Raw genomic sequence first — 26,192 nt, 5'->3', positions numbered from 1 at the left:
TGGTGGCAACTCCTTCCGACTTGTTCCTTAATACGAAAAAATGCAACACATTGACCGCGTGTTTTTTGATGTTTCCGTGAAAGATAAACCTCTCGGAAGAATGGTCGTGAAGCTCTTTACGGACAAGTGCCCAAATATTTGTAAAAACTTGATCACGTTATGTGCAAATACTGGTATGTGCTGAAGAATGAAATAATGTACATGACAGCAGTAAATTAGTTCCAGAACCTTCATACAAAAATACAAAAGTATTCCGAATCATAAAAAAGATGATGATACAAGCTGGTGACTACGAATTCAACACTGGAGAGGGAGGGAAGCAATTGTTTGACTTTGACGTAGCAACGGAATATCATAGTCATCCTTGTGACACATCCTATTTGATGTGTATCGAAAAAGAATGTTCACGAAAAAACTCATCGCAATTCCTCTTCACAACCTCTAATTTGTCTTATATGAAAGAAAAATTTATTGTGGTTGGGGAGATCGTCAAAGGAAAATCGATCCTTAATAGGATAGAGAGAGGAGTTCCAACAGTGGATTCTACTGGACAACCAACCATGGATGTTGTTTTCACTGATTGTGGTGCTTTGCAGGAAGGTGAGGATGATGGTGTGCTTGACAAATCATGCGTGGAAGAAGGCGATATTTACCCTCAGTACCCAACTGACGAAGAAGAAAGTGAATCCCTTCAAAAAAAGCTGGAAATTGCTGAAAAATTGAAAAATTTGGGCAACAACTTTTTCAAACAAAACGATTTGAAAAAAGCTTTAGAGAAGTACGAAAAAGCATTTAGATATCTTGCTCCTGGATTGAGAGACGATAGTGAGCGTAAACTTTTAGAGGAAAAGGAAATAATTTTACTTGGTAACATTGCAGCAGTCAAGATTAAACAAGAAGAGCATGCTGCAGTGATTGAACTCTGTTGCAAAATTCTTCAGCTGGTGGAATATCATACGGACATGGAAGGCATTCATGTTATTGAGACCAAGGCCAAATTCAGAAGAGGTGTTTCATATTTCAACAGAGGTGACTGGCTGAACAGTTATGTGGACTTTTCAGATTTGATAGAAAAAAATCCAAGTAACAAGGAAATTGAATCGTGGCTTTTAAAAGCAAAAGTTGAACTTGAAAGGTATGAGAAAAAAGAAAAACAAACCTATTCCAAGCTATTTCAAGACGTTGAATAATAACTAAAATTAGTCATTGGCGCTATAGGAACTGTCAGTTTCAATATCATCATAAAGAGATGACTCTGTTGTTTCACCATCCTGTCCAGCATTGTATCCAGTGTTTTGTAATTGTCCAGAACTTTGAGTCCGCCTTCCAATAGCTCTACTACTTGTCTGAGCTCCAATGACTAGCGGTGTATTTGTATCAAAAACATGATCACTGGCGTTGGCATTTGTATTTGTAGTTTCAGATTCTTGGCTCTCTTCATGTTGATGACGTCTCAAATTAATATTCACAGCATTTCTGCTAAAGGACCATTTGCTGAAGAAAATCAGAATGCTTAGAATTGGCATAATCTCCCAAAAGAAATTGGTGAAGATAATGAACATTCTACCATAATCTGTGGATCTCAAAAATTGAATTTTCAAATAATCTTTTGGAAAATTTGGAATTAAAATTAAGCAATCAAAAATTGCTCTGCTAGTGAAAACGAAACAGTTCACGATAATTACCACAACCATCCCAGGCCCTGTGATTCTGCTAACTTTTAAGCTTACAGGTATGTCATTACGTCTTCTAAATATGTAAACCATTCGGAGACCAATGGCCAACAGCATTACCATTAGTACAGCAAATGAGCATGCGCTTGTCAAACCAATCACTGAATTTGTTTGTTCACTATCAAATGCAGTAGTACATGAGGCAATGCAAAAAGAAAGAACCATGAAGAAAAATCCCAAGTTTGTCACAAGCCACAATATCATATACAAGACCTTTCTTGTGCATAAAAATTTGATGAATCTGTGATAAAAATTGTTGGATTGAGCATGGTAATATGAAATTTTCGATTCTTCCTCGTAAGCATCAATATTTTGACTCACAAAGGAAGTGTCAGTTTTCGTATCATCGTCTTGATCGTCGTTATTGAGAGAACCAACTCCAACATTGGAAACAGCTCCATAGTTGTCACTAAAAGTAGAAGAGGATGGTCGATAAGACCTTCGTCTATAAGAATGAACAGGGTTTTGTACTCCTGATCCTGATAAAATTCCCGTTGTTTGAGAAGGAGATGATGGTGTTGGAGTTTGAACTCGCAAAGGCTCTTCCACTGATTGCAATAAGGATTTTTCCCATTTTCCTCCATAATTCAGCAGCTTGAAGAAAAATACTCCAAGCAAAGAGAACACTGCAAATTCCACACAAATTGGTATATAGTATAAAAAGAACACGCCACAATTATCAATGACAGAAAAGTAGTAAACGGTCCTCAAAATCATCCATATGCAACACAGCACAAGAAAACCAAAATGGAACGAAGGCACTCGATGTTTATGGTAAAATGTAAGTCCAATTTGAAGTAAAATATAAAGGCAAACTAGTGAAGTCATAATTCCTAGAACTATCCGATCATAGGTATAGCCTAAATCCTCTTGTGGCTCTTCTCTAATGGCAGAATGAGAAAACGGAGAAGCATGGACATTGTTTTGAAGCAGCAAACCTAGTGTTGTTGTTGTGCCAGTGATGAAGCAGTTATTCCGAAATGTATTGAATATTTTCATGATGTAATAATTGATGATAAATTTGAAGGTTCTGTCCAATAAATAATATTAGAGGAGGAATTATTAGGAGGTGATGATGATGAAGCTCCTAACCGAACAAGAATATGTGTGTCGAATAATAATTTAGAGCAAGTCGGCTAATTCTCTTAGAGAATATTTTTTTAAAATTCGTGAAGATTTTTTAATAAATAAAAAAAGTCGAAAAGTCTCATGCATGAAGGACTCATCTACCAATCTGCTGGGTTTGATTCTTGTTTTCCGATTTGATACACATCAAATCCAATACTTTCTAATTGTTTACCATTCAGAATGTTTCTTCCATCAAATATGTAAGCTGGCTTTTTCATCAATTCAAAGATTTTCTTGTAATCGTAGGTCTTAAATTCATCCCATTCAGTCATGACAAGGACAGCATGAGAGTCTTTAACAGCTTCATATGGATCTTTGGCACAATGAATGTGAGTTTTCACAAGCTCACTCTCTGGTGATTCCTCAAATCTTGCACTAAAGTCACCTTCGTAACATCCGTTCATAATACTCTTCATGTCATAGTGAATCTGCTCTTCAGGAACTTTTGGATCGTAAATGTGAATATTGGCATGTTCTTCCAATAATGCCTTACAAATATAAATGCTGCTTGATTCGCGAGTATCTGCAGTGTCTTTCTTAAATGCAAAACCTAGTACGGTGATTTTTTTGTTAGATACAGTGTTGAATAATTTGTGAATGACCTTTTTGGCAAATCTTTCTCTTTGATAATCATTAATTCTTACAATTCCATAGAAATAGTCTGCTACTTCTGGGAGATTGTAATGTTCAGCAAGATAAACCAAATTCAAAATATCTTTCTGGAAGCAACTACCACCAAAACCAACACTTGCTTGTAAAAACTTTGGTCCAATTCTAGAATCCTTGCCAACAGCATGAGCTACTTGAGTAACATCAGCTCCTGTTTTTTCACAGAGAGCAGAGATGGCATTAATAGATGAAATTCTCTGTGCCAACATGCAATTAGCAACTAATTTGCTCAACTCACTCGACCACAAGTTGGTAGTAATAATTCTTTCCTTTGGAACCCAGTGCTCATAGACCGATGAAAGAGTTGCAATGGCTTCCTCACTTTCACCTCCGATAAGTACTCGATCAGGATTATTCAAATCGTTAATCGCTGTTCCTTCAGCCAAAAACTCTGGATTAGACAAGATATCAAAGTGAGCCTGACTCTCTACGGAAGTGAGAATTTTCTTCAATGCCATTGAAGTTCTGATGGGTACAGTACTCTTCTCAACAATGATTTTTCGTCCGTGTTGAATGGAGCTTCTCAGTTGTCGAGCACATAATTCAATATATTTCAAATCAGCTGCTCTACCCTTTCCGACACCGTAATGTTTTGTTGGAGTATTAACAGAGAAGAAGATGATATCGGCATCAAGAACGGAGTCATAATCGGTGGTGAAATGTAAATTCTTTCCTCTTCTGTTGAAAACAAGCTCATCCAAGCCTGGTTCATAGATTGGTAATTTATCGCTATTCCATTGTTCAATTCTCTTCTTGTTTACATCAAAGATAACCACTTGAATATGATGGCATTTGTTGGCAATAACGGCCATGGTTGGTCCACCCACATAACCAGCACCCACGCAAGCTATCTTTCGAACAGCAATCACAGAGGATGACGAGGTATTGTTGTTATTCATTGATGATGATGATGTTTGAATGGATTCGGTGGAGGGTGCTGACATTTTTTTTAAGGAAAGCTATCACATTCACTCGGTTCTCAACGTTTTTCTCAAATCTTTGGTTGCCACTATCTCATTCGCAAAAAGGAAACTGGCTAAGACAGCGTATCGAGGAGTTCTGACAAGAACAAAAAGAACAGTTTCAAATAGCAACAGAAGAGAATTATGAATACCTCCACGTTCCTTTCTTTTCAAAAAGAACTTCAAGTTGATAATCTCCCTTTAACAAAAAGCTATCCTAATAAGCATTTAATGAGTTCGGGCGGCATTAAGAACGACTTGAGGATGATGAATTCTGCAACCTAATCTCTGCTTCTCTCCTTGGGCTGATAATTATGAAGCCAGTGATGTGAGGGTGGTCTATTTGTCCAAATAAATTGCCGCCTTTCACATACAACATCTGAAACAAGAGAAAAAAATACAACATTGCATTCCTTAACTCTCCAATGGTTACCTCGGCAATTATACCTGGTCTCGGGATTGGATATGGGGTTCTTGTTTTTGTCATTTCATTGATATGTGGCTTTTCTTTATGTTGCTGTTGTTGTGTGGTAAAGAAGAAGAAATCAAAAACGTATGTTGAAATTTGAAGTCAAGAATTCAAACCATGATGATGTTATTGCAACTTTAAGTGTGGTTGGGTTTTTTGCCTTGTTCATTCCGATATTTATTTTCTTATTCTTTTTATTATCTCCCAAGATTCCATTGGACAACTCTTCAGCCAATAACGTGATTGAAACCTCATCACAACAAAAAGTGGACAGTTATTATTTTGCTCGATATGCATTCATTACAATTGCAATTATTGGGGTGATTTGCTTTATTCCAATCTACATCAAATTATTTGTATTCATGCCCAAATACGCAAAACCACTAAACCCATACAAATTGAAAGAAGATTGACCTTAATCTTCCTTTTGATCAGTTTTAAGTTTTTCTGAGGTTGTCTCTATGGATTTTTTCTCCTTTGTGGATGGAGCATCAAGCAGCGGAATGAGTTCTCGATCGAGTGCAAATAGAACTTCTGGCAATACTACATATCGAACTAATTTGTACATGGAGAGCCAAATAATGAAGGCAAAAACGTTCAGGTATTGTTGGAATATTAAATGGACGATGGGTAATCTGATTGTGGGTTGACCCTCAGAATTACTTGTTTCAAACCAAGAAGTGAACATGTTTGAAAGTTTTGTGATGGAAGAATGTCTGAAAAGGCCAGCCCATGCACTATACATCATGACAATGGACGCTATGGCGATTCTGCCTTTTTGGCTTATTGTAGGAATTCTATTAAGTCTCATGAAGGCCAAGGAGCCAATCGTTGTAAAACATAAAACCTTATATAAGGTCGGAAGTGACATTACTTTTGATGTATATAAATCAGTGAGAGAATTATTGTTCCCACCACTTGGTTCTTTTTGTTTTTCTATCCACTGAGTTAATTCATCTTTCTCTTCTTGAGGAGTTTGTGCAACTTTGGATCGAAGTGGTTGAGAGGAGCAATTTTTCAAATCTCCCAAAAACATGTCAATCATTTGTTGTAGTGTTTCTTGGTCTTGTGGATCATTACTCAACTGTTTTCCCTTCAAAGATTGGATATCATGTAAAATTGTAGTTTCATAAAATTCTTTTGGATAATAGCCCACTCTAATCAAAGAGCGAACAGCTGTAATTAATTCTTTAAGCTTTTTTAGTTGTTCATTGTCCAATATTTGAGAGGATTGATGCACTTCTTCATCGTTTAAAACTGGAATTTTTTCTTTTATCAATTCATTAAATTGTTTCTTGTAATAAATTATTCCAATAAAATTGGCAACTAACACAATTCCTCCTCCAATAAGAAACAAATAATATAGTTTTGGAAGTGAATTTGCGAATGAATGATTGATGTTTTGGTTTTGCTTTAAATCAGCTAACGAAGTGGTGAGTAGAAAATTTGAAGAGTTGCTTCGGAAACTCCGAATAATACTATTTTCGTAATTGTGAACATTGATTCTTCTTGACATCACCAAGTTGCTCTTTAAAATCTTAGTGGTATGAGATGATGGATTCGTTGCGAGTGTCATCATAGCCAGCGCTTGGCTCGGAATGGTCGTCGTTTCGCAATGCAACAACAATTTCTTCATTTTTGTTTTCGATTTTAATTGAAGAAATTGCACACACAGCTATGACACACCTAAAAAGTATCAGAAATTATTTTACTTTTATCACTGTATTTTCATCCAATCAAGAAACGTTTTGAGTCATCTAAATCAACAAATACCACTAGAAGAAGAATGTGTTTAAATATTTTCCTTTGTTGATGTTGTCTTTGATCTTTCCTCCAACCTTCGATTTAGCTCACTTCTCAGGTCCGTTATGTTATGCTTTTTAACAAGCTCTCCTTTTAGATATGCTCTCCTCATCTTGTTCATATTTTCTTCATTTAAACTGGAGTTGTATTTTCCGATGATGAAGGAACATCAAATAACATTCGGTAAGCAACTCATCATTCACTCTACAATAATAATTTCTAAATAAAACATACTAAATGGTAATACAATCTGTTAGTGCTTGTAGCTCATCTTTGCACTTTACAGCAATTGATAATAATTTGTCTTTGGAGCAATCGGCAAAATTCTTGGATTCCACTTTACATTGCTTCATTCCGTATTTCTTCAGCCTGAGTTTGAGAGCCTCATCCGCTTGATTAGGAACTTTTTGTTTCAATTCCTCTGGACTCAGTGCATCAATCTCTGCAGGATCAAGATTCAATTTAAAACGTTCTCGTTGGTTTTGCATTTTTATTGTTGTTGTCTTTATTTGTAGTTGTTTATCATCAGGATGGCGAAAACTACATATTGCTGGCAAGCCAATTTACTTCAAAACATTCGGAGCAAAATTGTCCTTGGTTGGTGCTTGTTTCAATCGTCTGCAAGCCAATTTCTTTCATAGATTGGCTTATAGCCTGCCAGTGGCCCTTCCATAAAGTGTTGTCTTCTCACCAGGTACTCATGTCGTTTGACTTGGTCCGGATCTAAATTGCCTCTTCCCCAATTACTATGCACTGCTTTGTCCTGCTTTTGAATGACATCTGCTGTAACTTGATTTAAATCTTTCCATTCACCGCCCACTTTAACGTATTGTGTTTTGGCAGAAATGTTTTGTGCTTCCGTGTGTACTCTCTTGGGTGTTATCATACAAATATATCCGTATTTATCGAGAGCCTTCTTCCAAAGCTCTTCTATCATCTCTTCATTATTGAGAGGCTTGTACTTCCGAAAATTAGAACGAATTTCCTGTATTAAATTTTCTCTCTTTTGAGGCGAAGGTATCAACGAGGATTGCTTGAGCATCCTTCGGTACAGGCTTAAAACATCTCCTTTTGTTAAATTTCGGTACATGATTAATGAATTGTTTAATTTAATGTATTGTTTAATTAGTAGGGTTGCATGCAATGTTGTGTTCTTGTTCAACGTAAATAAATTAATTTTTTGTTGAATGAAAAAATGAAACGACTGCACGGCAATCAAACTCCATCTTCCGATGATGATGCAGTCATGTTTAATAGCACAAAGAAGACGAAATTCAATGATTCATCATCAATGACTGAAGATGATTCAAGTGTTTTGTATGAGATAAAACAAAGAAAATTTGGTTTGCCTGCTAACGTGAAGAATTTTTCTAAAGCCGGAATTCAACACGGGATGGCTTGGGTCTTAGACAATGATAAATTATTTGTCTGGGAAATCAAAAAAGCATTGACTGCTTCCAGCCAAGCTCTTTGTTTGGAGAATGTACCAATATCAGAAAGCGTGCCTGGAAAATGTTTTGTATCGCTGATGGTTCCATCATCACAATCAAATTCTTCAAATTTCTCTCTATTTTTTTGCACACCTGAAGGCAAATACAAATATTGGTATGACATTAGTTTGGAAGATGAAGAATCTCAGTTTAAATTCGAAATTGGAAATCTGTTAAGAAAGCTAAACTTCTGTTATGATTCGCTTTGCTTAACATGCATTGCTCCAAATCAATCGAAAGATAATCACTTATATTTTGGAACAAAAAGTGGATATTTCTTCGAGTTACATTGCTTACCAAATGGAGAGATTGATGTTACAACTCAACAAAAAGCTTATGGGTCCCAAAACGCAACAACTAACACTTCAGAGGGTCTATTTAGTTGGCTCACATCCTGGAACAAAACTACTACAACTTACAGCGAACCCGAAGCTGTTATTTCTATTCAGTCCTCAGATAATTATTTCTTTATGTTAACAGAAAAATGTCTTTCAAAATACACAGAACAAGGCAAAGAGGTAAGCTTAACATTTGAAACATTTTACATTACTAATGACGAAATATTTGACAGATTTGCTGGAGACGTGAGATTCTTAGCGAGCTGAAAAAGTTGTCCTTTATGAAAAAATACTCGTTACGGCTCATCAACTTTGCTTATGATGAGCCACAGGGAAAAATTTATCTTTTGTCTTGGTGTACTCCAGAAGTTTTTGACTCTAACCATGTTCCCCTTGTAAACTATCTGTTATGGCCACTTCAAATTCATGACAGGTTTATGGACAAGTTTGTTGTAGAGTCCCCTATAACTCTGCTCTCTGTTGACTATAATGAAAATAATGAGTATATCTATAACAATAGTCAGATGGTTTTCGAAAAAGAAAAATTATTTGTTTCAATTCTTGAAAACTTGTCCGTGTTAGAGAGAAACAGAATAATTCAACAAATTGAAGTATCAGAAATATTGTGTGAAGGATCAATAGCAATAGCTGATATATGTACCATTAGTAGAAATGGAGAATTAACGCTATTACAAGTCTCTCCAATGAGTGACTCAGAGTCTGACAAAAATACAAACGAGTCACAACTCTATGAACAAAAGGATATGGATAATACTCAATATGACCCTGAGATCAGTTATGCAAACATTGTCCTAGGATTATTTAGAAAGAGAAATACTCAAATAGAATCACTCAATATTATTGCATCCTCTATTGTCAAGGCCTGTGAGCTTTTGGTGGATAGTATACCTCTATCTGGTAGCTTGGTCATACCAATTGATAGCATTGATCATTCAGCTTTTTCAGAAAAGCTGTCTATTCTAATTTCAAAAACTTTGCAGAAAAAGCTTGAAGATTATTTGCAATTTATCATTTACTTACAGGATTGCAACATTTTCCAAAAATTATCAAACCAAGAATTACTTCAAGTATTCGAGTATGGAGAGAAAATCGTTGTTTGTATGAAACTGAGAGACCTTCAAAATGAACTTGGGGGTTATCAAAAGAAAGATTTTGATATACTGATCGCAGCAATGAACCTTTGTAAACAACGCAAATTACACTCAAATGTTGAGAACTTTTACATTGAGGTATCTAAGGTACATGAATTCATTGACACGATACAAACAGTCTCAAAGAAAACCAGTAATGTGACTCTTGTGAATAGAGTATATCAATGCTTTATCGATGGAATACGAAGTTTTAGAGAAATGGCCCGTACCACTCTCGGACTAGGCAATGTATCAAGTACATGGACTTCAGAAAAATCTGATCTAATTGTTAATCATTTTTATGAACAGTTCAAAAAGTCAGCAGACTCTCTGAGTGGAGAATATCAGAATTCTACGCATATTCTGAACCAAATGTTTGATATTGCTGACTTTTTGTTTTCTATTTTACGCGATTTAACTCAACAAGACAAGACCAAATTCCATAGCCTTCAATTTGAACAAAAGAGAGATGCTATAATTGCAACCTTTAAAAACAAGAACGATGTTGGCGATGTTTCTCCTAAAAAATTTGCCTTGACCTTAGCAGAAAAGTACAAAGACTTTAAACATTTGATTCAACTCACAGAAGAGAGATATCCGAAAGAATCTGAAAGAATTGCTCAATACTCGATTTATATTCGTAGATTTAATGATTTTTCAACCTATCTATTTTCCTATTTGAAAGATTCTAAAAGATATCATGAATTACTTGGATATCAATGGAGCATCAAATATCCACAACAGATTGGAGCAGTTGTTGAATCTGATGCTAACTTGAGATGGCTTCATGGTATTCAAGTGGGTAAATTGGAAAGTGTGAAGCAAGCATTGACTGAACTTACAGATGAGCCCTCAAAAAATATTTTAAAGCGTGACGCTTTGATTGCCATGAGAAATAGATTGTCACTTTTAAAGCTCGCTTCTTTGGCATCCGATGATACAAGCAGTGCTCAAGATCCATCCTATTTTCTGAAGTTAGTATTCTATCAAGAAAAGCTTGCAACAGATCTTGCTCTAGAAAATCCAAACCCCAACTGGTCAAAAGAATCGTTCCAAGGTGCTGTAGAATTAATGATATCTGTTTACAGTGGCATTCCTTCAGATACAAACGTTATTAGAGAACATCAAGAAAAGCTTTTGGAAAGGCTTAGAGTCGCTTGTGACATTTACTGTATGTGGAGAGAAAGAGAGGGCGGAATAGATGAGCAGACAAGATTGGACATTTTGCTCAATATTTATACAGCTGCATTCTATGTTTCGTATCAATTATTGGCCATGGTCAATGCGAAGAATATTGTGGATGAGGAAAAGCTTATTCGTGAAACAATTCTCTACGAATTGCAAAAGGAAAATTCTGGAAAGAGCTCAGCTGCTACTGAAGAGCTCAAACAAAGATTGGTTTCTTTCTTTTTGGATACCTTCTCAGACAAACACGCCCAAGTCGTACAAAGTGTCTTTCATCTTGATTAAACACAATATTTATTTTCACAAATTTTGAGACTCTTCTACAAGTTACAACAATTCATCGACAACCAAAGCAAGGTTCCCCTTATGCTTGTCTAGTAATTGTAAATTCTTGTTGGTATCCGTGAAGCCCATGACTTCAAGCATTTTGAGCTGCTCAGCATAGGGCACGTCAACAGCAGGTTGCTCCTCTTCTTGTTGAGCAACAACTGGTACTGATTCTTCAGCAACTGGTTCTTCTTGTTGCACCACTGTTGGTTGAGAGACTACAGGCTCTTGTGGTTGCTGAACTTCTTCAACTTTTGGTTGAACCACTGGAACTGGTGAGCTATTTGTTGGGTTCACCCAAATAAAACCTGATCGTTCGATAATGTTTTCTTCTGTTTGAGTTGGCTGTTGTTGATTGGATGGTTGAACTGGCTGTTGTGCTTGTTCGAAAGCCTTCTCTTCTTCCTGATCTTCGTGTTCAGTCACTCGGATCAAGTCATTCGATGGCTGTTGTTCATCCGTTGAAGAAGATGCACTTGCTGATGATGGTCTTCCTCTGAATGCACTTTCAAATAAATCACTGGTGGCTTCAGCAGCGTTATTAAGCAAAGGAGTGATGGAATCAACAACATTTGTGCAAAAGTCTTCAATGGCCTTCTCAAACTTCTTAACTTCTTCGTTAGATCCAAGCTTTTTCAATTCTTGATTGATTTGAGAACATAATTCTTGTCCTTTTGTCATGAGTTGCTTCTTTTCCTTGTTGAATTTTTGAACCAAAGCTTGTTGGTGAGTCTTGTAATTGTAAATAGCCTTCATCCACATATTGGCTTGTCTAATCTTGATATTCGGAGAACAAATAGCCTTGCAACAATACCAATCGTCTTCATTTCTGAGTATAGCCCATTCATTATCACTATCACAATATTGTAAATCCAACTTGTCGGTGGAGATTTCTTGTTGTCCTAATTCACGGTAAAATTCAACCACTTTGGCTTTCACTTCTTCCAACGTTGATGATGGACTTGCAGTGAATCTTCGGATATGATCCTTTGAAAGGTACAACTTGATGATCAAGTTTTCTTGTTGCTCGTTAGTTGAAGAGTAACTCATTTTGGAGGAGGAGGACGTAGTGTTTGTTTGGTGGTTAGGACTATATTGACCAGTCAATCAATGGTGGTGGTGGTTATAGTTGATCGATGAAATGATTTTGATGTTCTCAACAAAAAAAATCTAAAAGTCAATATTGAAGGCCTCAATGTTGAGTTTTTTTCTTGTTTTTGAGTTTTATTTTTGGTAAATTCCAATTCGAAGAAATAGATTTTGAATTGGAAGGAGGATCGATTAGAAACATCGACGAGAGGAGGTTACCACACACACCAACCGTACACATGATTCATGAACGAAGAACGTGTCGAGAAGGAATTGACGTTGAGAGATCGAAACGGAATGAACGATTGAAGATTTTCATCATTGCTGGAAGGTGTTTGGATGTCAATGGAAAGAGAATATCAAAGGTTTGAGAGGTCATACAACATTTTCATCTTTGTCGATGACTCTCTTCTTTGTAAGAGAGATGATCCTTATCCTGTTTGACATTCCAAATTTATGCCAACCTCAACTCGCTTGCTGCCAGCTCCGCGCCTACTTGACTTACAAAAACGGTTTTTAACCGCCCATCACGTACAACTTTAAAAAAAACAACAAAAAGAACTTAAGCATGGAGAGAATATCCTCTCTCAGAGAAAACGCAACGAACAACAACAACAACACTAGCAACTTTGACTACGATGGAGAATCAGTGTATTCAAAAGGCTCAAACCAGTCAAAAACAAGCTCGGTTGCTTTGGGCGGAAATACATTGCTGGCCCAGTTTGAAAGCGTAGCCTTCTTCTTTCTCGTTTCCATAAAACTACCCAAACCGGTTCCGAATTGGATTGTAGTCGTTTTCAATATAATGCTGCTATGGCAGTCAACAAGTCTAGGATGGGAATCAGGTATGTCGACACGACATGTATTTGTGTTGATATTCTAAACAATAATACAGAATTTAATTGGGGTGAAAGTGGTAAATTAGCTGCAAAAGTGATTGGAGTTCCACGAACATTAGGAGCAAACTGGTATCCGTATCAATTATTTTTGGCTATTTCCATCATATTGGCTGTTTTAGAAATTATTTCCTTGTTATCAATATATTTCGCATATAAGGCTTTACATAGAGGAAGCAAACATTCGGAAAAAATTAAGAACACTGTCAGAGCCATATGCATTTTGTTTGGCGTGTTTGGGTTAGCTTTCATTTTCTCACTCACGTCATTTTGGGCCTGTGATTACTCGAAACAAGGATTAATAGAGGATGGCGTGGCCAAGTATGCTCTCAGAAGATTTCCAGAAGTAGCATGTTGGTAAGTACAATCCGTTAGGCAATATATCACTTGAAAACTGTTGTTTTGAACAGGAACCCACTAAATGGATCATTTGCAGTGATATCGTTGGTGTTCATGATAATTCAAGTTCCTCTCACATTTTTAGGATTGATTTTGTTGAGTGACACTTGGGTAAACAAGCACACATGGCTAAGCATGGACAATCCCTTTTTAATGGCAACATGGGTATCACTTAATCAAATTTACTTAATTATCTCTCAAGCTCTTCCTCCTCAGGCATTTTTGGCAAGACCTATTCTGTATTTAACGTTTTCCATTTTTTTGTTGGCTTATTTAGTTTATGATCTTCCATTTCATCACAGAATTGTGAATTCAGTATTTGGTGGATTTTTTTTCAGTAGAGTTGGAGTTGCAATATCAAGCATTGTTTCAATAGAAGCAAACCCAACCAATTCAGACGATCTTGGGCTTGGATTTTTGTTTGGTCTTGGATTCGGATCTTTTATGGTGTTCTTTATTGTTGGTTTTGTGGCTGTGGAAATTTACTCTCAAGTGATTTATAGATATGTCGAGAAGCGACTTCGCGGATTGAAAAATGATTCGCTTTCTATTTCTTCAAACGTCAAAGAGCTGGTTCATCCAAGAGCCTTGTTTCACTACATGAAATTTTGTATCAAAAAGAAGCACGACAATGAATTGATATCTAACTTTATTAAGGTAGCAACCAACCAAAGATTGGAATTAGACACTACAAATTTGATAATATCAGCACTGTATATTTTTTACAAATTAGAGGAAGGTCATATCTCAAGTTTGGCTTTGCATTTATTGGCAAAGGCCGCCAAAAAGAACACCAACATTATTCAAAGATATTTGGTCTATCAGAGAACGAAAGAAATTGAGGCAGATTCATCTCTCGGAAAAAACTCTCTCGAACTAAGACACATTTTGAATACAGTATCCAACATGCAAGAACAATTGAGACAATATCAAAAGCTCTTTTGGAAACATTTCGTTTCGAATGAAGAAAATAATGAGAAGGTGTATAATCTTGTGAGGATGATGCGCACATTAATTGAAAATTCCACTACTACCTATAACAATCTGCTAGTTAATTATAATAACAACGCTCAGGTACTGAGAAGCTATGCTCAGTTCCTTGAAGAGTTCTTGTTTGAATCCGAGCTTGCTGAAGAATTTTATCAAGAGGCTAACATACTGGAAGAAGAAGATTCAAAGAAACGTCGATTTTCTGTTGATAGGCAAGATTTCAAAAAGAAAGGATTATACTCCAACAAAGTTGTTCCTGTCAGTTTAAATGATGAAGATATGAAGTTAAATGCATTTACAGAATCCAATGAAAATGATGTTGATAATCTGGAATCTGCGAGCCAGTACGGGGATATAAAGAAAGACAAACAAACTATTTACAGATCAGCCATTAACAAGCCTTATAACAGCAAAGCAAGATTTTTGTTTCTTCAATCACTAGGAGTAGTTTCAATTTTGGTTATATGTATAATTCTTGGAATGGCTATAGGTCTTTCTAATGATGGAGAGAGAATAGCAACAGTGAATGATTTTTGCCAAATATCACCAGTTACTTATCTTGCATTGTCTGGAGTCAGATGGATTCAACTGATTTCAGATCAAAATGGAACAGCCTACTTTCAGGATGAATACAAGAAACACAAGGAAACAATCAGTATTGCCAAGTCAATTACCGAGAAAGTTAAAACCATTGTAAACGAGCAAAAATTTGCTGTAGAAAGCATGAAAGATTTTGTAGCTCCTGTCTTTACAATTGACGTAAGTGTTAAGTCATCAAGTTGTTTGGTAAATTCTCTTTGTAGATTCCAATATTACAAACAGGAAACATAACTTCACTTTTATCAACCAAGAAAAACGCCTCAATATCTGACATGTCAGGAGAACTGATGACAATCGTGTCCAAAATCTACAATTGGAAGGTTGCAGATTACACGAACATGTTCCAGAATTACGAATTTCTCTATATTTGGATGAACAGAATTGTTCTTACTGAATCCTTTGAAAAATTTTGTTCATCACTGATTGCAAGAAGCGATTCTTACCTTAATAACGAGAAACAAATCTTTATTTTCACATTAGTAGGAGTTCTTGTGGTTTACGTGTTATTTATTTTTGTGTTTGTTGTGTTCTCATACATTCATTTGGGTCAGCTTTCCAAGCTTACGAAGTTGTTTTCTAAACTTCCAAAAGATATTGTTGGAACAGTTTTCCATAACCTTGAACAAAGATCAGAGGACAAAATTGTCAAAATAGAAAGGTCTTTACTATCTCCCAAGAGAACCATTTCTGCTTTAATTGGCGGATTATTTGTTGTGACAGTTGTGGCAAGTGCTTTGCTTTTTTATGAGAGCCTAGATTTGATGCAATCGTCATATAACACCATGATAAAGATTGATGATGGTGTCAAAGTGCTTCAATCATGTGAGAGAGAAAAATTCAAACTGGGTGAATATCTATTTGGTGAATCATCAATTTTAGGAACAAACATGAACCAATTTCACAAAGAGATCATCAAACACTCTCAAGACCTCATGGCGTACTGGTTAAATTACAGATATGGAACAATTCAAAATAACTTTGCTGGAATCAGTGGGGTATCATCATCAATTGACAGCATGATCATTTCAACGGTTAATTGCACCTCCAACGATACAGCTTCATGCATTGGAGTGGACGAACTTATGGATGCGTATAGCTTGGCTGCTGACAGATTTAATGAAGATGCTTTTAGAGGCACTTATCCGAAACAGCAGTTAATGGCAAGATACGATCAGCTATTCGAAACCTCCGACCTTTTTTCTTCTAAGATGTACTCAATCTTGACTCAATATGTGTATGCATTCAAAACCCCCAACCGAATCCTTAGCCCTCTCGCAACTAGCATTTCCGTTATACTACTGTTAGTGTTGGCTTACGTTAAATATTTAGAAGCCAGAAGGTTTGATAATGAAAACCACCAACTGCGAAGAATGTTCAACTTTATACCTTATGACGTACTGGAACAATTTGATGAGATTAGAGCTTACATTTTATATTACTCACTCACAGATTTAAAGAAAAAAGCAAAGGGAGAGAAGTTTTCAAAAACAAAAGCCATTTTGGGTAGGTCATAATTTTGTTCTGCAACAATAATTGGTAACCTATTTTTCTGAAAAGATGCTGCTGTTGATGGTGCTATCGTTCTAAACAGTAGAACTGGATTTATTGACATTATAAATCCAAGTGCATTGAACATGCTTGGATATAAGCATGAAGAATTAATGGGAACATCCTTATTACTTTTGTTTAGTGAGGCCAGTGCAGACAAAATAAGAAGCGTCATTGGTAACATGGCAAGTGCTACAAGAAGTTATGGTGAATCGTTTGAGTTGGAGGCAAAGAGAAAGAATGGAACTACTTTCCCTGCACAAGTTTCTATGAGTGTCTCTTCATTTGAAAAAAATAACCTTATTAGTGTTTTTATTAAGGATATTACTTCTGAGAAAAAGCACAACATGCTTATTGAAGAGGAAAAGAAAAAGAGCGACGCTTTGCTACTTAACATTCTTCCTGAACAAGTTGCTGCAAGAGTAAGTAATTTCATTATCAAAGATTGATGCAACTAATTATTTTTTACACTTATTAATAGTTAAAAGCTGGAGAAACCTATATCAGTGAAAAAGTGGACGACACAACCTGTCTCTTTAGCGACATGGTCAACTTTACCAAAATGTCCTCTGGCATGTCTGCTATTGATCTGATTCAACTATTGAACACTTTAATTAATGGATTTGACCAAGGTATTAACAAGTATGGTTTAGAAAAGATCAAAACAATGTAAGTTGTTATTGAATATTTGAAGAAATACATATGAACACATATTTGCAGTGGTGACGCCTATTTTGCTGTTGGAGGTCTTCACAATCAACAATCAGACCATCCTGAAAAAGTTATCAGATTTGCCATGGACATGTACTCTGTCATTCATGACTACAATGTGGAGAAGAAATCAACTCTGAATATTAGAGTGGGAATGCACACTGGTCCAGTGATTGCAGGATGGTAAGTGAACACAACAACATCTTTAGTCCATATCGATTAACACAATCCTTGTAACAGTATTGGTACTCTGAAATTTGCCTATGATTTATGGGGTGAAACAGTGACTCTTGCCTCCAAGATGGAATCAACTGGAATTCCTGGACGAATTCAAGTGACAAGACAAACCTATGAAAGAGTGTATGATTTGTTCGAGTTTGATGAAAGAAAAGGTGTTGAGGTGAAAGGAAAAGGTACATTGACGACCTATGTGTTAAAAGCTCATCATCATACCTCTCCAATTCCATCCGAAGAGGAAGTTTTATTAAGTGCAAGAGAAAAAGAGAATCACAAACGATTGGAAATTACTGTTCCAGTACCCACACTGAATGATGGTGGTGGCGGTGGTGACTTGAAGGTTGCAATGACCAAGTCCATTGTTGTCTCTCCTCGCGAGCCAAAACAAGAGGTTGCAGCCTCTTCAACTGCTGTTGAACTAGAGCCTAAAGAATAAATTGTGTGTTTGGTTATTGCGATAAAAACGGTTTTATTCATCACTAATCAAGCAAGAGGTGGAAATGGTCACATTCTCCTCATCGTTGCTGCTTGTGGTGCTAAAAAAGCTTAAATCTAACGAGGAGTAGTCCTGAGGTTTCAATTGAATGGACTCTACACTACTTGACAAGGAGGGATAGGATGTAATGGTCGTAAGGACACTCGAGGAAGTTTTTGGTTTTTCCTCGCTTTGTCTTGAATCATTCAGCAAGAGGACCGCCGAAGAGTAACCATGCATGTTTGCTGGCTTGAGAGTGTGATTGATTGAGGAATCATTGAGGGAATTGCTGCTCTCTGAAGAAGGTTGTGAGGAGACATTCACTCGATTGGAACCAATGGTTTCAAAATCACTGCTGTGTCTTAACAGAGAATTCACATCAGAAGAAGTGTCATTGTCTGATTTCTGAGATTCGGGTGAATTCAAGTACTTGCTCTCAAATTTAGGATTAAAAGTAGATGAAATACTTCCTCGATTTCTCACTCCTCCGCTCACTCTCTTATTCGAAAGAACCGACAAAGATGTATCCGAAGAATAAACTTTCTCTGTCGTTTCATTTAACAAGAAGGAAGATCGATTTGTTGAGGATTCTTCAAGAGCTCCTTTCACACCTGAATCATTCCTTTGAAATGAAGAGTGATCCATAGCCGTAGTGTTCATGGTGGTGGCTGTAGTAGCTGTGGTATTTGTGGTCGTTGGATAACTCAAATTTCTCTCTTCCACTTCATACAAGTTGTTGTTAGCAGTCATGTGATGACCTGACAGCGACTTGTCATTCATTGATTCGAAAGAGTTTTTCTTTGATGCGTTGGAGGGAATAGAAGAGGTGTTTTGAGGGGAGTGTTGTTTTCCAATACCACCACTAGAAGACATGATCGAAGATGGAGATGAACCAGGTGTGACTTTCTTTTCTTCTTGTCCTCTCTTTGACATGAATTCTTTAAATTTCTTTTGAATTAAATCATTCACACGATGATCGACTTTTTCCAAATAATCAAATCTTGAATAGACTTGACTTGTTCTTGAAGTATCCAATGTTGAAATGGAAGAAACACTTCTCGATATATTGGAATCACTATTTTTTGCTGCTGAAGTTTGTTGTGAAATGTATGAAGCTAAATTTTCAATATGTTGTAAAGCACCTTCTGATTTTTCCAAATGAGCTTTTTGTTGAGAGAGAGATTTTCGAAGTTCAGAAATTTTAGAATCGTCTTCTTCTTCGTGATGAGAGGAATGTGTTTTTGAAGAGTCACCACCACCACCACTACTACTACTACTGCTGGAGATGTTCAATTCTGAAAGATCATTCAATGGTTTGCTCTTGTCTTTTCTCATGGTCACACTAGTTGTTGAAGAGGAGGAATTCTTCTTCTTCTTGTTGATGGTGTTCGTTGTATCCGTTTGAACACTCATTTCACAGGTAGATGTAGGGGTCAATGTGGCTGCTGAGTTCTTTTCTGATCGAACAATATCCTTCTTTTTCGTCTTCTTTTTAGAAGAAGAGTCTGTCGCATGTTTGGATGTTGATTTTGAGAGTGGAACAGATTCAGAGATTCGTTGTTTCTGTTCTGTACTTGGATCATTAGTTGTCTCTTTGGAAGATGAAGATTTGTCCTTCTTTTCCTTCTTTGGTTTCTTTTTCTTTAAATGTTCATTCTTTTCTTTACACTCTTTCTTTTGAGGTTCCTTTGAATGTGTCTCTTCCACTACTTTATGGAGAGAATCAAGTTCTTTTTGTAAATTCGAAATTTCTTTTCCTAACATGTGAACATTAAGACCTTCAGCAAAGCTTAATTGTGAATCTTCAACTTTTTGTGAACTTTCTAATCGTTGTGACGGTTGTTGTGGAGGTTGTGACACTGAAAGATTCGCTTCCACACGATTCACGGAATGATTCGTTTGATTCTCATGACTGAGTGTTGCTGATGCTTGTGGAGAGCGTTGTTGTGGTTGTTGAGAAGGAGAGGAAGATGATGGAATCAAATTCGAATGAGGAAGAGTGGATGCATTCTCGTTCGAGGCAGATGATGCATTTGGAACCACCACTGGTTCTGTTGTTGTTGCATCACTTAAAAGATTTGGAGGAGAATTCAACATTGTTTGTGGAGGAGGAGGAGGAACAGTAGTTGTTGTTTGATACCATTCCGAGGAGGTAATGGATGGTCGAGGATGAATCATTTCTCCAATACCTGCAGCAGTGGGTTGTGGAGTGTAATGTGCAGGAGGACATCTCTCGACAAACATTTGGTAGTCCATTCGTTTACTTTCTTCCATCTTCTCGACTTGATTGAGATGCATGTTGGTGGTCATGTGTTTGATGTCACTGTAAATATCGTTACGAACAGAGCTTAATCGTTGATCAGTTTGTGACAATAGATTTGCTTCTGCTTCTTGAATCTCTCCTAACATTTTCCTTCGTTCTTGAAGGAATTCAATATTTTTCAGACGTTCTTGTAATTCCAATTGTCTTATTCGTTCTTTCTCTTCCAAAAGTTCTCTTTCGATCTGATCTGCAAGTTGTTGTCGATCTCTGCTTGCTTCTAAAATTGCTCGTTGACGAATGAGCCAATTTCTGTGTTCTATTTCAAACTCTGTGTTGTGTTTCTTTAGAGATTCATAATTCGTTCTTGCAATGTCAATTTCTTCTTCACTTCTTGCAATTTTTTCTCTCTGTTTCATTTGAAAATCAACAGAATGTTTTGGGAATCGTAACCCAAGAACGTATTGACCTTTTTGAAGAGGAGTAAACACTCCATAGGAAGAGGTTATTGCTCTTTGAATGGAAGACTGAATGGTTGAGTTATGCATGTCATAGGCAGAATGTAAAATCTTATCCAAGTCACAAGCATGAATGGTATGGAAAAAATCCTCTAAATCTTGCAACGTTTTGAGTTGAAAGAATGTTTTTCGAAAATAACTCAAATATGCACAAATAAAGTAAAAAAGGAAAGAAGGAGGCATTGAGAAAATGTGATCAAAAGCTTTTAACCACATGTCTGTTGAAAATACTTCTGTAAATACACTCTTGAACAATGACCAAACATAAATCTCAGGAGACAATCCAATCGAAACAAAATGCTCAAGCAATTGATTGTCACTAATTTGTAAAAGAGAAGCGGCATAATTCATAACTGTGACAGGCGCATTTGGAAAGAATTCAAACCACTCTTTTCCCCAATTCACTGTTTCTCAAAATAATGACCATTCAATCCAACAATTTAGTATTCATACTTACCAAAAAATGTGGCAATAATCTCAAAAATCGAACAACTACTTTGATTAAAAACTTTCAGAAAGGGAAACAAGACCTCTGGTAAGTAATCTACTGTTCCAAAAATTGGTGATAAGTTTGCAAGAGCAGAAATAATTCGTTGTATTTTTCTAAAGATCGAAGAGTTACTAATTGGATATCTTTGGTGTAGACTGTATTGAGTAAAATGAATTCCTTTCGAATACAATACTTCGAAATGTTCCTTATTTTCGGGAAGTTGCAACATGTACCTCCATATTAGCATTCGATATTTGGATGGATATTCTCCATAATTTAAAAGTAATTTCTTTAGAGTTTTGTGATTGAGATTGAACGAAGAGGAATCCATCTCCTCGGAACCATCCATTGTAGTTCCTTGTCGATTTTTATAGTGTACGGACATGTAGCAATGCGAAAGCAACAATACTCTCGAGAAGACTCAAATGATGATGATGATTCGCCAGGAGTGTGTTTTTTCTGAATTGAAAATTGATGAAATGTAATTGGCATGCATGAATTGGCGGGAAACGTTTCAATTCCCGCGTCGGATTCGCCCCTCCTTTTCCGAGAGTGTTCCTTGGTCGATTGTCTGAAGTGACACATGTGTCGTTATTGAACTGCAGCCTCCAGTCCTCCTATACGGTATTCCTATGATGATGATGAGAGAATTGTTTATTTCCATCCGCTCACGGTTTGCTTGGAAGACAACCCAATCAAAATCCTGAGCCATGAAGTTTGGTTTTGAATGAACAATTTGGGAAGGTCCTGAATGTAGTCCGAAGGTGCTCCTTTTCCGTTGTGAGTACCTAAAAAAAACTCTCTCACCTCGCCCACGCACTCACTCACTTGTATTTCACTGTAGTAGTACTTGTTCGGAAACAACCATCACCACGATCCCACTTTCACCAGAGAAGATTTGAGTGTGCGAGTGGTTGTAAAATAACGTTTTCATTATTATTATTGGTTGTTGTTGTTGTTGTTGTTGTTCAACTATTGCTATTGTTCTGATCATTGAAAATAGCTATTTTCAGAGTGTGTGTTTGAATATCAAAGAGCATCACATTGAGCTCTTGTATTTTCATCATATTTTGCAACGAACGTTCAACTTGGAAAGAACCACCATTTCATCACATGATCCGAGGATTTTTAGGTTTGAAGAAGAGATCAAAGAGTAACACATCTTCAGAACAGGACCAAGATGCTGCAACGCTGCAGGGTAGAGCAAGTTTAGACTTTCCAACTTCCTCACCCGATACTAGACTTAGTAATGATGAAGGATCAAGACCTTCATTAGATCCTATTTCTCAAAGTACCTCTCCGAAGAGAAAATCGTTTCTTAGTTTTAGAAGATCCATCGACAAGACCCCAGAGCACAACAACAAGACTGTATCATCAAGCAATTCGGATGAACCCAAAAAATCACTAGACGCTACTCCCAACAAGAAAAACAACAAGGACCACAAAAAAGTACAAATTCAGGAACAGAAGGATGATAGTGATGATAGTGATAATGAATTGAATAATATAATAGAATCACAATTACAAAGCGCAAATAATGGCCCTATCTATTACTCGTCATATTCAGTAGAAACAACAGAGCATACATCGATGAAGGCAATCAAACCCTTCAAATATATTTCAATCGGAGAGATTAAATTACTAAATATCAAAGAAGGCTCCAACACACCATCAAATAAGTCGGAACTGTATATTGTGGCTGAAATGGTTCAAGACTTTACATTAACAGAATTTACCTACAAATTACCGTTAATGACCAAACATGAATTTTTGGAATGGAAAGATTTCAATTTAGAATTTATTTACAACATGACAAACAAGAAATCATTGATGAGATCAAGTTATTCAATTCGAGATCTGTCCGAGTTGGAAAATTCGCCAGCGAACCGAACTGATCATTTTGACAACTTGATTATTCCAAGCAAACAAATGGTCGATGACTTGACCAAGAATTATATCAGTATCAAAGTTTTTGAAAAAGAACCAAGTTCTAGGAATGATATACTTGTGGGATTTTGTTGTATTGATTTGTTTACCATTGCTCTTCATCCATTAATTGATTTCATTGGAGTTTCACTTACAAAGGATGAAAAAACTCTAGAAACTAGTGATTATATCATCTCCTTCTCCATTTCTACTTCCCTTCATCCACCTACTAAGTCTTCTAACAGTTATTGGTATAATCATGAGGACAGTCTTATCATTCAAGGCCAATATATTTCACCGTTCCCATTTGAAGTCTTACCAAGGCCTAATGAGTTATAACAATTGATTAGGATACATGATTGTATCCTTTTCACTCATTTATGTTATTCAATTATACTTCCTATTACCTTAATTCCCATGAATTTTGTTTTATCATCCTGTAGAAAGCAAGGAAACACTTCTTCCAGATTTGGTGTTGGTGATAATGCTTTCAAAATCACGGTTGTATAACCTTCCGCTTCTGGTAGCAATTCTCCCTTTTCATTTTCCAGTCGTATTTCATATCCTCTTGAATCTGCAGCAATTTGACCCAAATCGTACCAACAATACTCTACTCTTATCTGTGAAATGTTCTTCATATGAATTTTTATCTCAACCTCACTGTAATATAAAGCTCAAACTCGAATGTTAATACAACATTAATACTTACTCTCCCACCTTGATGCTATTTCCCAAATCAAAGTAATATTTCTCCAAAATTACTTTCGGCTCTTGCACATCAGCATGCACGTCGACAAATTGAGGGGGCCCATCTCTAACCTTAAACGCTAAAGAATGTTTGATGATTTGAGGATGTAAGGATTCAATAGAAACATTCACTAGAACAGACTCTCCAACTCTCAACAGTCCAAGCTTTGGAGAGCAGGTTATAGCATCATTTTCCACTGTGGCTAGCTCCCAAAACAAATCTTGTTGAGAAGTGTTTGTAAGCTGAATACAATCCGTTACAATTTTGTTCGTTTCCACAATTCCAAAGTCAATACATGGAGTGTCAACTCTTAGGGTTTGTGGCTTTGTCTATTTGGGGTTGAAGAATATATCGTAAACAACTATATGACAAATTACTTACACCTCCTCTAATACAAAATTCAATACTGTCTGAATTCTCAATTTCACATAGACAACTTTTCTCGAATGATTGATATCTATCACACTTGAGCAGTAATTTAACAGAATTCCTTTGTTTTGGAAGTAAGGAACCAGATGGTGGAACAAAGTCAATGATAAGGCCATCGTCCTCGTTAACGTCAATCAGCCATTTAAACCTTGCCTCAAACTCCGAATTATTTGTGAGGATAAGATCCTTTTCAACGACCGCACCCACTTCTAAACTGTTACTGAAATCAACAATGGGCGGACTCACTGTCACATCAAGCTTTGAGGTGTCGCCATGAACTCGGCAATGAAATACAGGAATACTTCCAATAACATCAATTTTTTCAGCCCCAAATACTGTTTGTCTCTGCTCCTCCTCGATTGAGTTAACATCAACTTCGTAGCTTGTGAAATATTTCAAAGGGTCTGACGTCGTTAATGAATTCAAAATACTATTTTTGAACCAAGAGAACCCTGCTTTGTAATAATAAAAGAAAGGGTGATCGCAAGAAGCTGGAATTGGAACATTGTTCAAGAAAAGGATAAAGTAACCAGAATATATTCCTAATTCTCTAGGAGTAAATCTAACCTCAAAATTGATGTGCTGCCTTGGGCCAATTTTACCACTGCTAGGCTTAACTGAAAAGGGCAAGTTCAAGCTCTGTGTTTGTACAGGAACATCTGTGTACTCATTGATATATCTCCATTCAAACTCAACTTCAATATCGCTGTCATTATAATGAGTTAGATATTGGGGAGGAGATTTCTGAAAAGGATAGATATTATCAAAGCATAACAACGACGGATGGCTTTTTCTATCAAAATTCGCAATATTTGAAATTGCACATAGCTCAATATTTGGATATTGTCCAATTCCACGGATCTTAATTTCGAAAATTTGTTCGTTATCAAAAATAACGAATAGAGATTGATCATGATCTCCAACCGCTTCTGGCCTAAATGTTATCGTTATAGGTATTTCTTCATTTCCTTCCAGAGAGAAGTATTTTGGAGATATTAGAAACGGTGAGAGTTCAATTATTTGTGAATGATCAACTTCGTTAAGGGAAGAAAATAAAAATCGAATGTTTGTTGTTGGATCAAAGCATTTTTGAAATAAGAATTTTCCTTTTCCTCCCGCGTTTTTACATTTGATTTCCTTACTAATTTCGGTCCCAATAAAACAGTGTCCTATATTAATTATTCTTGGGAGCGTTAAAAGAGGGCGTTTTCTTCGTCCCAGTAACGGAAGTATTATCTCATCCTTTGAAGCACTAATTATTGATATTTGTTCAGTATAATCCAACAAAGAATCCGGATGAAATGTAACCAAGATCTTGGCTGATAAACCCGGAGCTATTTTTCCCTCACTTGCATCGACCCGTTTCACTTTGAAAAACTTATTTGAATGATTTTTCAATCTAATAGCAGTCGGAATTGCAGACCGATTCAACACCTCTACAATCATTTCATATTGTCCAAACTCATCATAATTTTCAAATACAACAGGACTGGGGATACACTCCAGCAATACTCCATTGTAGGGTTGATTTTCACGAAGTTGTTGTACGGACTTGAGCTTTTGAGTGTTGTTTTGCATAATTTTTTAAAGAGTTTTATCAACTGCAGAATTGTCAATATGA

At 36.4% G+C, this 26,192-nt stretch overlaps 12 protein-coding genes across 12 annotated transcripts; 4 read left to right on the top strand and 8 right to left on the bottom strand.

Annotated features, from left to right (window-relative positions):
- Window positions 1-40: 40 nt before the first annotated feature.
- FDP41_010004 (uncharacterized protein) lies at window positions 41-1,190 on the top strand (the record flags this gene model as incomplete). Its single annotated transcript, XM_044700256.1, has 2 exons — window positions 41-173; window positions 220-1,190. 2 exons carry the CDS (start codon window positions 41-43, stop codon window positions 1,188-1,190), a joined length of 1,104 nt encoding a protein of 367 aa, XP_044556497.1.
- A 9-nt stretch (window positions 1,191-1,199) lies between these two features.
- FDP41_010003 (uncharacterized protein) lies at window positions 1,200-2,732 on the bottom strand (the record flags this gene model as incomplete). Its single annotated transcript, XM_044700255.1, has 1 exon — window positions 1,200-2,732. The coding sequence occupies one exon, from the start codon at window positions 2,730-2,732 to the stop codon at window positions 1,200-1,202; it is 1,533 nt and encodes a 510-aa protein (XP_044556496.1).
- Window positions 2,733-2,959: 227 nt separating this feature from the next.
- Window positions 2,960-4,474, bottom strand: FDP41_010002 (uncharacterized protein; the record flags this gene model as incomplete). The annotated part of the gene is made up of 1 exon (XM_044700254.1): window positions 2,960-4,474. One exon carries the CDS (start codon window positions 4,472-4,474, stop codon window positions 2,960-2,962), a length of 1,515 nt encoding a protein of 504 aa, XP_044556495.1.
- Window positions 4,475-5,376: 902 nt separating this feature from the next.
- Window positions 5,377-6,597, bottom strand: FDP41_010001 (uncharacterized protein; the record flags this gene model as incomplete). The annotated part of the gene is made up of 1 exon (XM_044700253.1): window positions 5,377-6,597. One exon carries the CDS (start codon window positions 6,595-6,597, stop codon window positions 5,377-5,379), a length of 1,221 nt encoding a protein of 406 aa, XP_044556494.1.
- Window positions 6,598-6,753: 156 nt separating this feature from the next.
- Window positions 6,754-7,252, bottom strand: FDP41_010000 (uncharacterized protein; the record flags this gene model as incomplete). The annotated part of the gene is made up of 2 exons (XM_044700252.1): window positions 6,754-6,901; window positions 6,999-7,252. 2 exons carry the CDS (start codon window positions 7,250-7,252, stop codon window positions 6,754-6,756), a joined length of 402 nt encoding a protein of 133 aa, XP_044556493.1.
- A 122-nt stretch (window positions 7,253-7,374) lies between these two features.
- Window positions 7,375-7,806, bottom strand: FDP41_009999 (uncharacterized protein; the record flags this gene model as incomplete). The annotated part of the gene is made up of 1 exon (XM_044714017.1): window positions 7,375-7,806. The coding sequence occupies one exon, from the start codon at window positions 7,804-7,806 to the stop codon at window positions 7,375-7,377; it is 432 nt and encodes a 143-aa protein (XP_044556492.1).
- A 153-nt stretch (window positions 7,807-7,959) lies between these two features.
- On the top strand, window positions 7,960-11,213 carry FDP41_009998 (uncharacterized protein; the record flags this gene model as incomplete). The annotated part of the gene is made up of 2 exons (XM_044714016.1): window positions 7,960-8,772; window positions 8,826-11,213. The coding sequence occupies 2 exons, from the start codon at window positions 7,960-7,962 to the stop codon at window positions 11,211-11,213; spliced, it is 3,201 nt and encodes a 1,066-aa protein (XP_044556491.1).
- A 42-nt stretch (window positions 11,214-11,255) lies between these two features.
- FDP41_009997 (uncharacterized protein) lies at window positions 11,256-12,305 on the bottom strand (the record flags this gene model as incomplete). Its single annotated transcript, XM_044714015.1, has 1 exon — window positions 11,256-12,305. The coding sequence occupies one exon, from the start codon at window positions 12,303-12,305 to the stop codon at window positions 11,256-11,258; it is 1,050 nt and encodes a 349-aa protein (XP_044556490.1).
- Window positions 12,306-12,912: 607 nt separating this feature from the next.
- Window positions 12,913-18,161, top strand: FDP41_009996 (uncharacterized protein; the record flags this gene model as incomplete). Its single annotated transcript, XM_044714014.1, has 8 exons — window positions 12,913-13,189; window positions 13,240-13,597; window positions 13,651-15,388; window positions 15,433-16,732; window positions 16,787-17,199; window positions 17,259-17,446; window positions 17,498-17,671; window positions 17,729-18,161. 8 exons carry the CDS (start codon window positions 12,913-12,915, stop codon window positions 18,159-18,161), a joined length of 4,881 nt encoding a protein of 1,626 aa, XP_044556489.1.
- Window positions 18,162-18,194: 33 nt separating this feature from the next.
- Window positions 18,195-21,799, bottom strand: FDP41_009995 (uncharacterized protein; the record flags this gene model as incomplete). Its single annotated transcript, XM_044714013.1, has 2 exons — window positions 18,195-21,382; window positions 21,436-21,799. The coding sequence occupies 2 exons, from the start codon at window positions 21,797-21,799 to the stop codon at window positions 18,195-18,197; spliced, it is 3,552 nt and encodes a 1,183-aa protein (XP_044556488.1).
- Window positions 21,800-22,581: 782 nt separating this feature from the next.
- On the top strand, window positions 22,582-23,733 carry FDP41_009994 (uncharacterized protein; the record flags this gene model as incomplete). The annotated part of the gene is made up of 1 exon (XM_044714012.1): window positions 22,582-23,733. The coding sequence occupies one exon, from the start codon at window positions 22,582-22,584 to the stop codon at window positions 23,731-23,733; it is 1,152 nt and encodes a 383-aa protein (XP_044556487.1).
- A 44-nt stretch (window positions 23,734-23,777) lies between these two features.
- Window positions 23,778-26,149, bottom strand: FDP41_009993 (uncharacterized protein; the record flags this gene model as incomplete). The annotated part of the gene is made up of 3 exons (XM_044714011.1): window positions 23,778-24,054; window positions 24,104-24,471; window positions 24,524-26,149. The coding sequence occupies 3 exons, from the start codon at window positions 26,147-26,149 to the stop codon at window positions 23,778-23,780; spliced, it is 2,271 nt and encodes a 756-aa protein (XP_044556486.1).
- Between the last annotated feature and the right edge of the window lie 43 nt (window positions 26,150-26,192).

Source organism: Naegleria fowleri (genome assembly GCF_008403515.1).
Source record: "Naegleria fowleri strain ATCC 30894 chromosome Unknown tig74, whole genome shotgun sequence".
NCBI lineage: Eukaryota > Heterolobosea > Eutetramitea > Acrasida > Naegleriidae > Naegleria > Naegleria fowleri.
The sequence above is the reverse complement of the archived record's forward strand: the minus strand, read 5'-3'. Positions and strand labels throughout refer to the sequence as shown.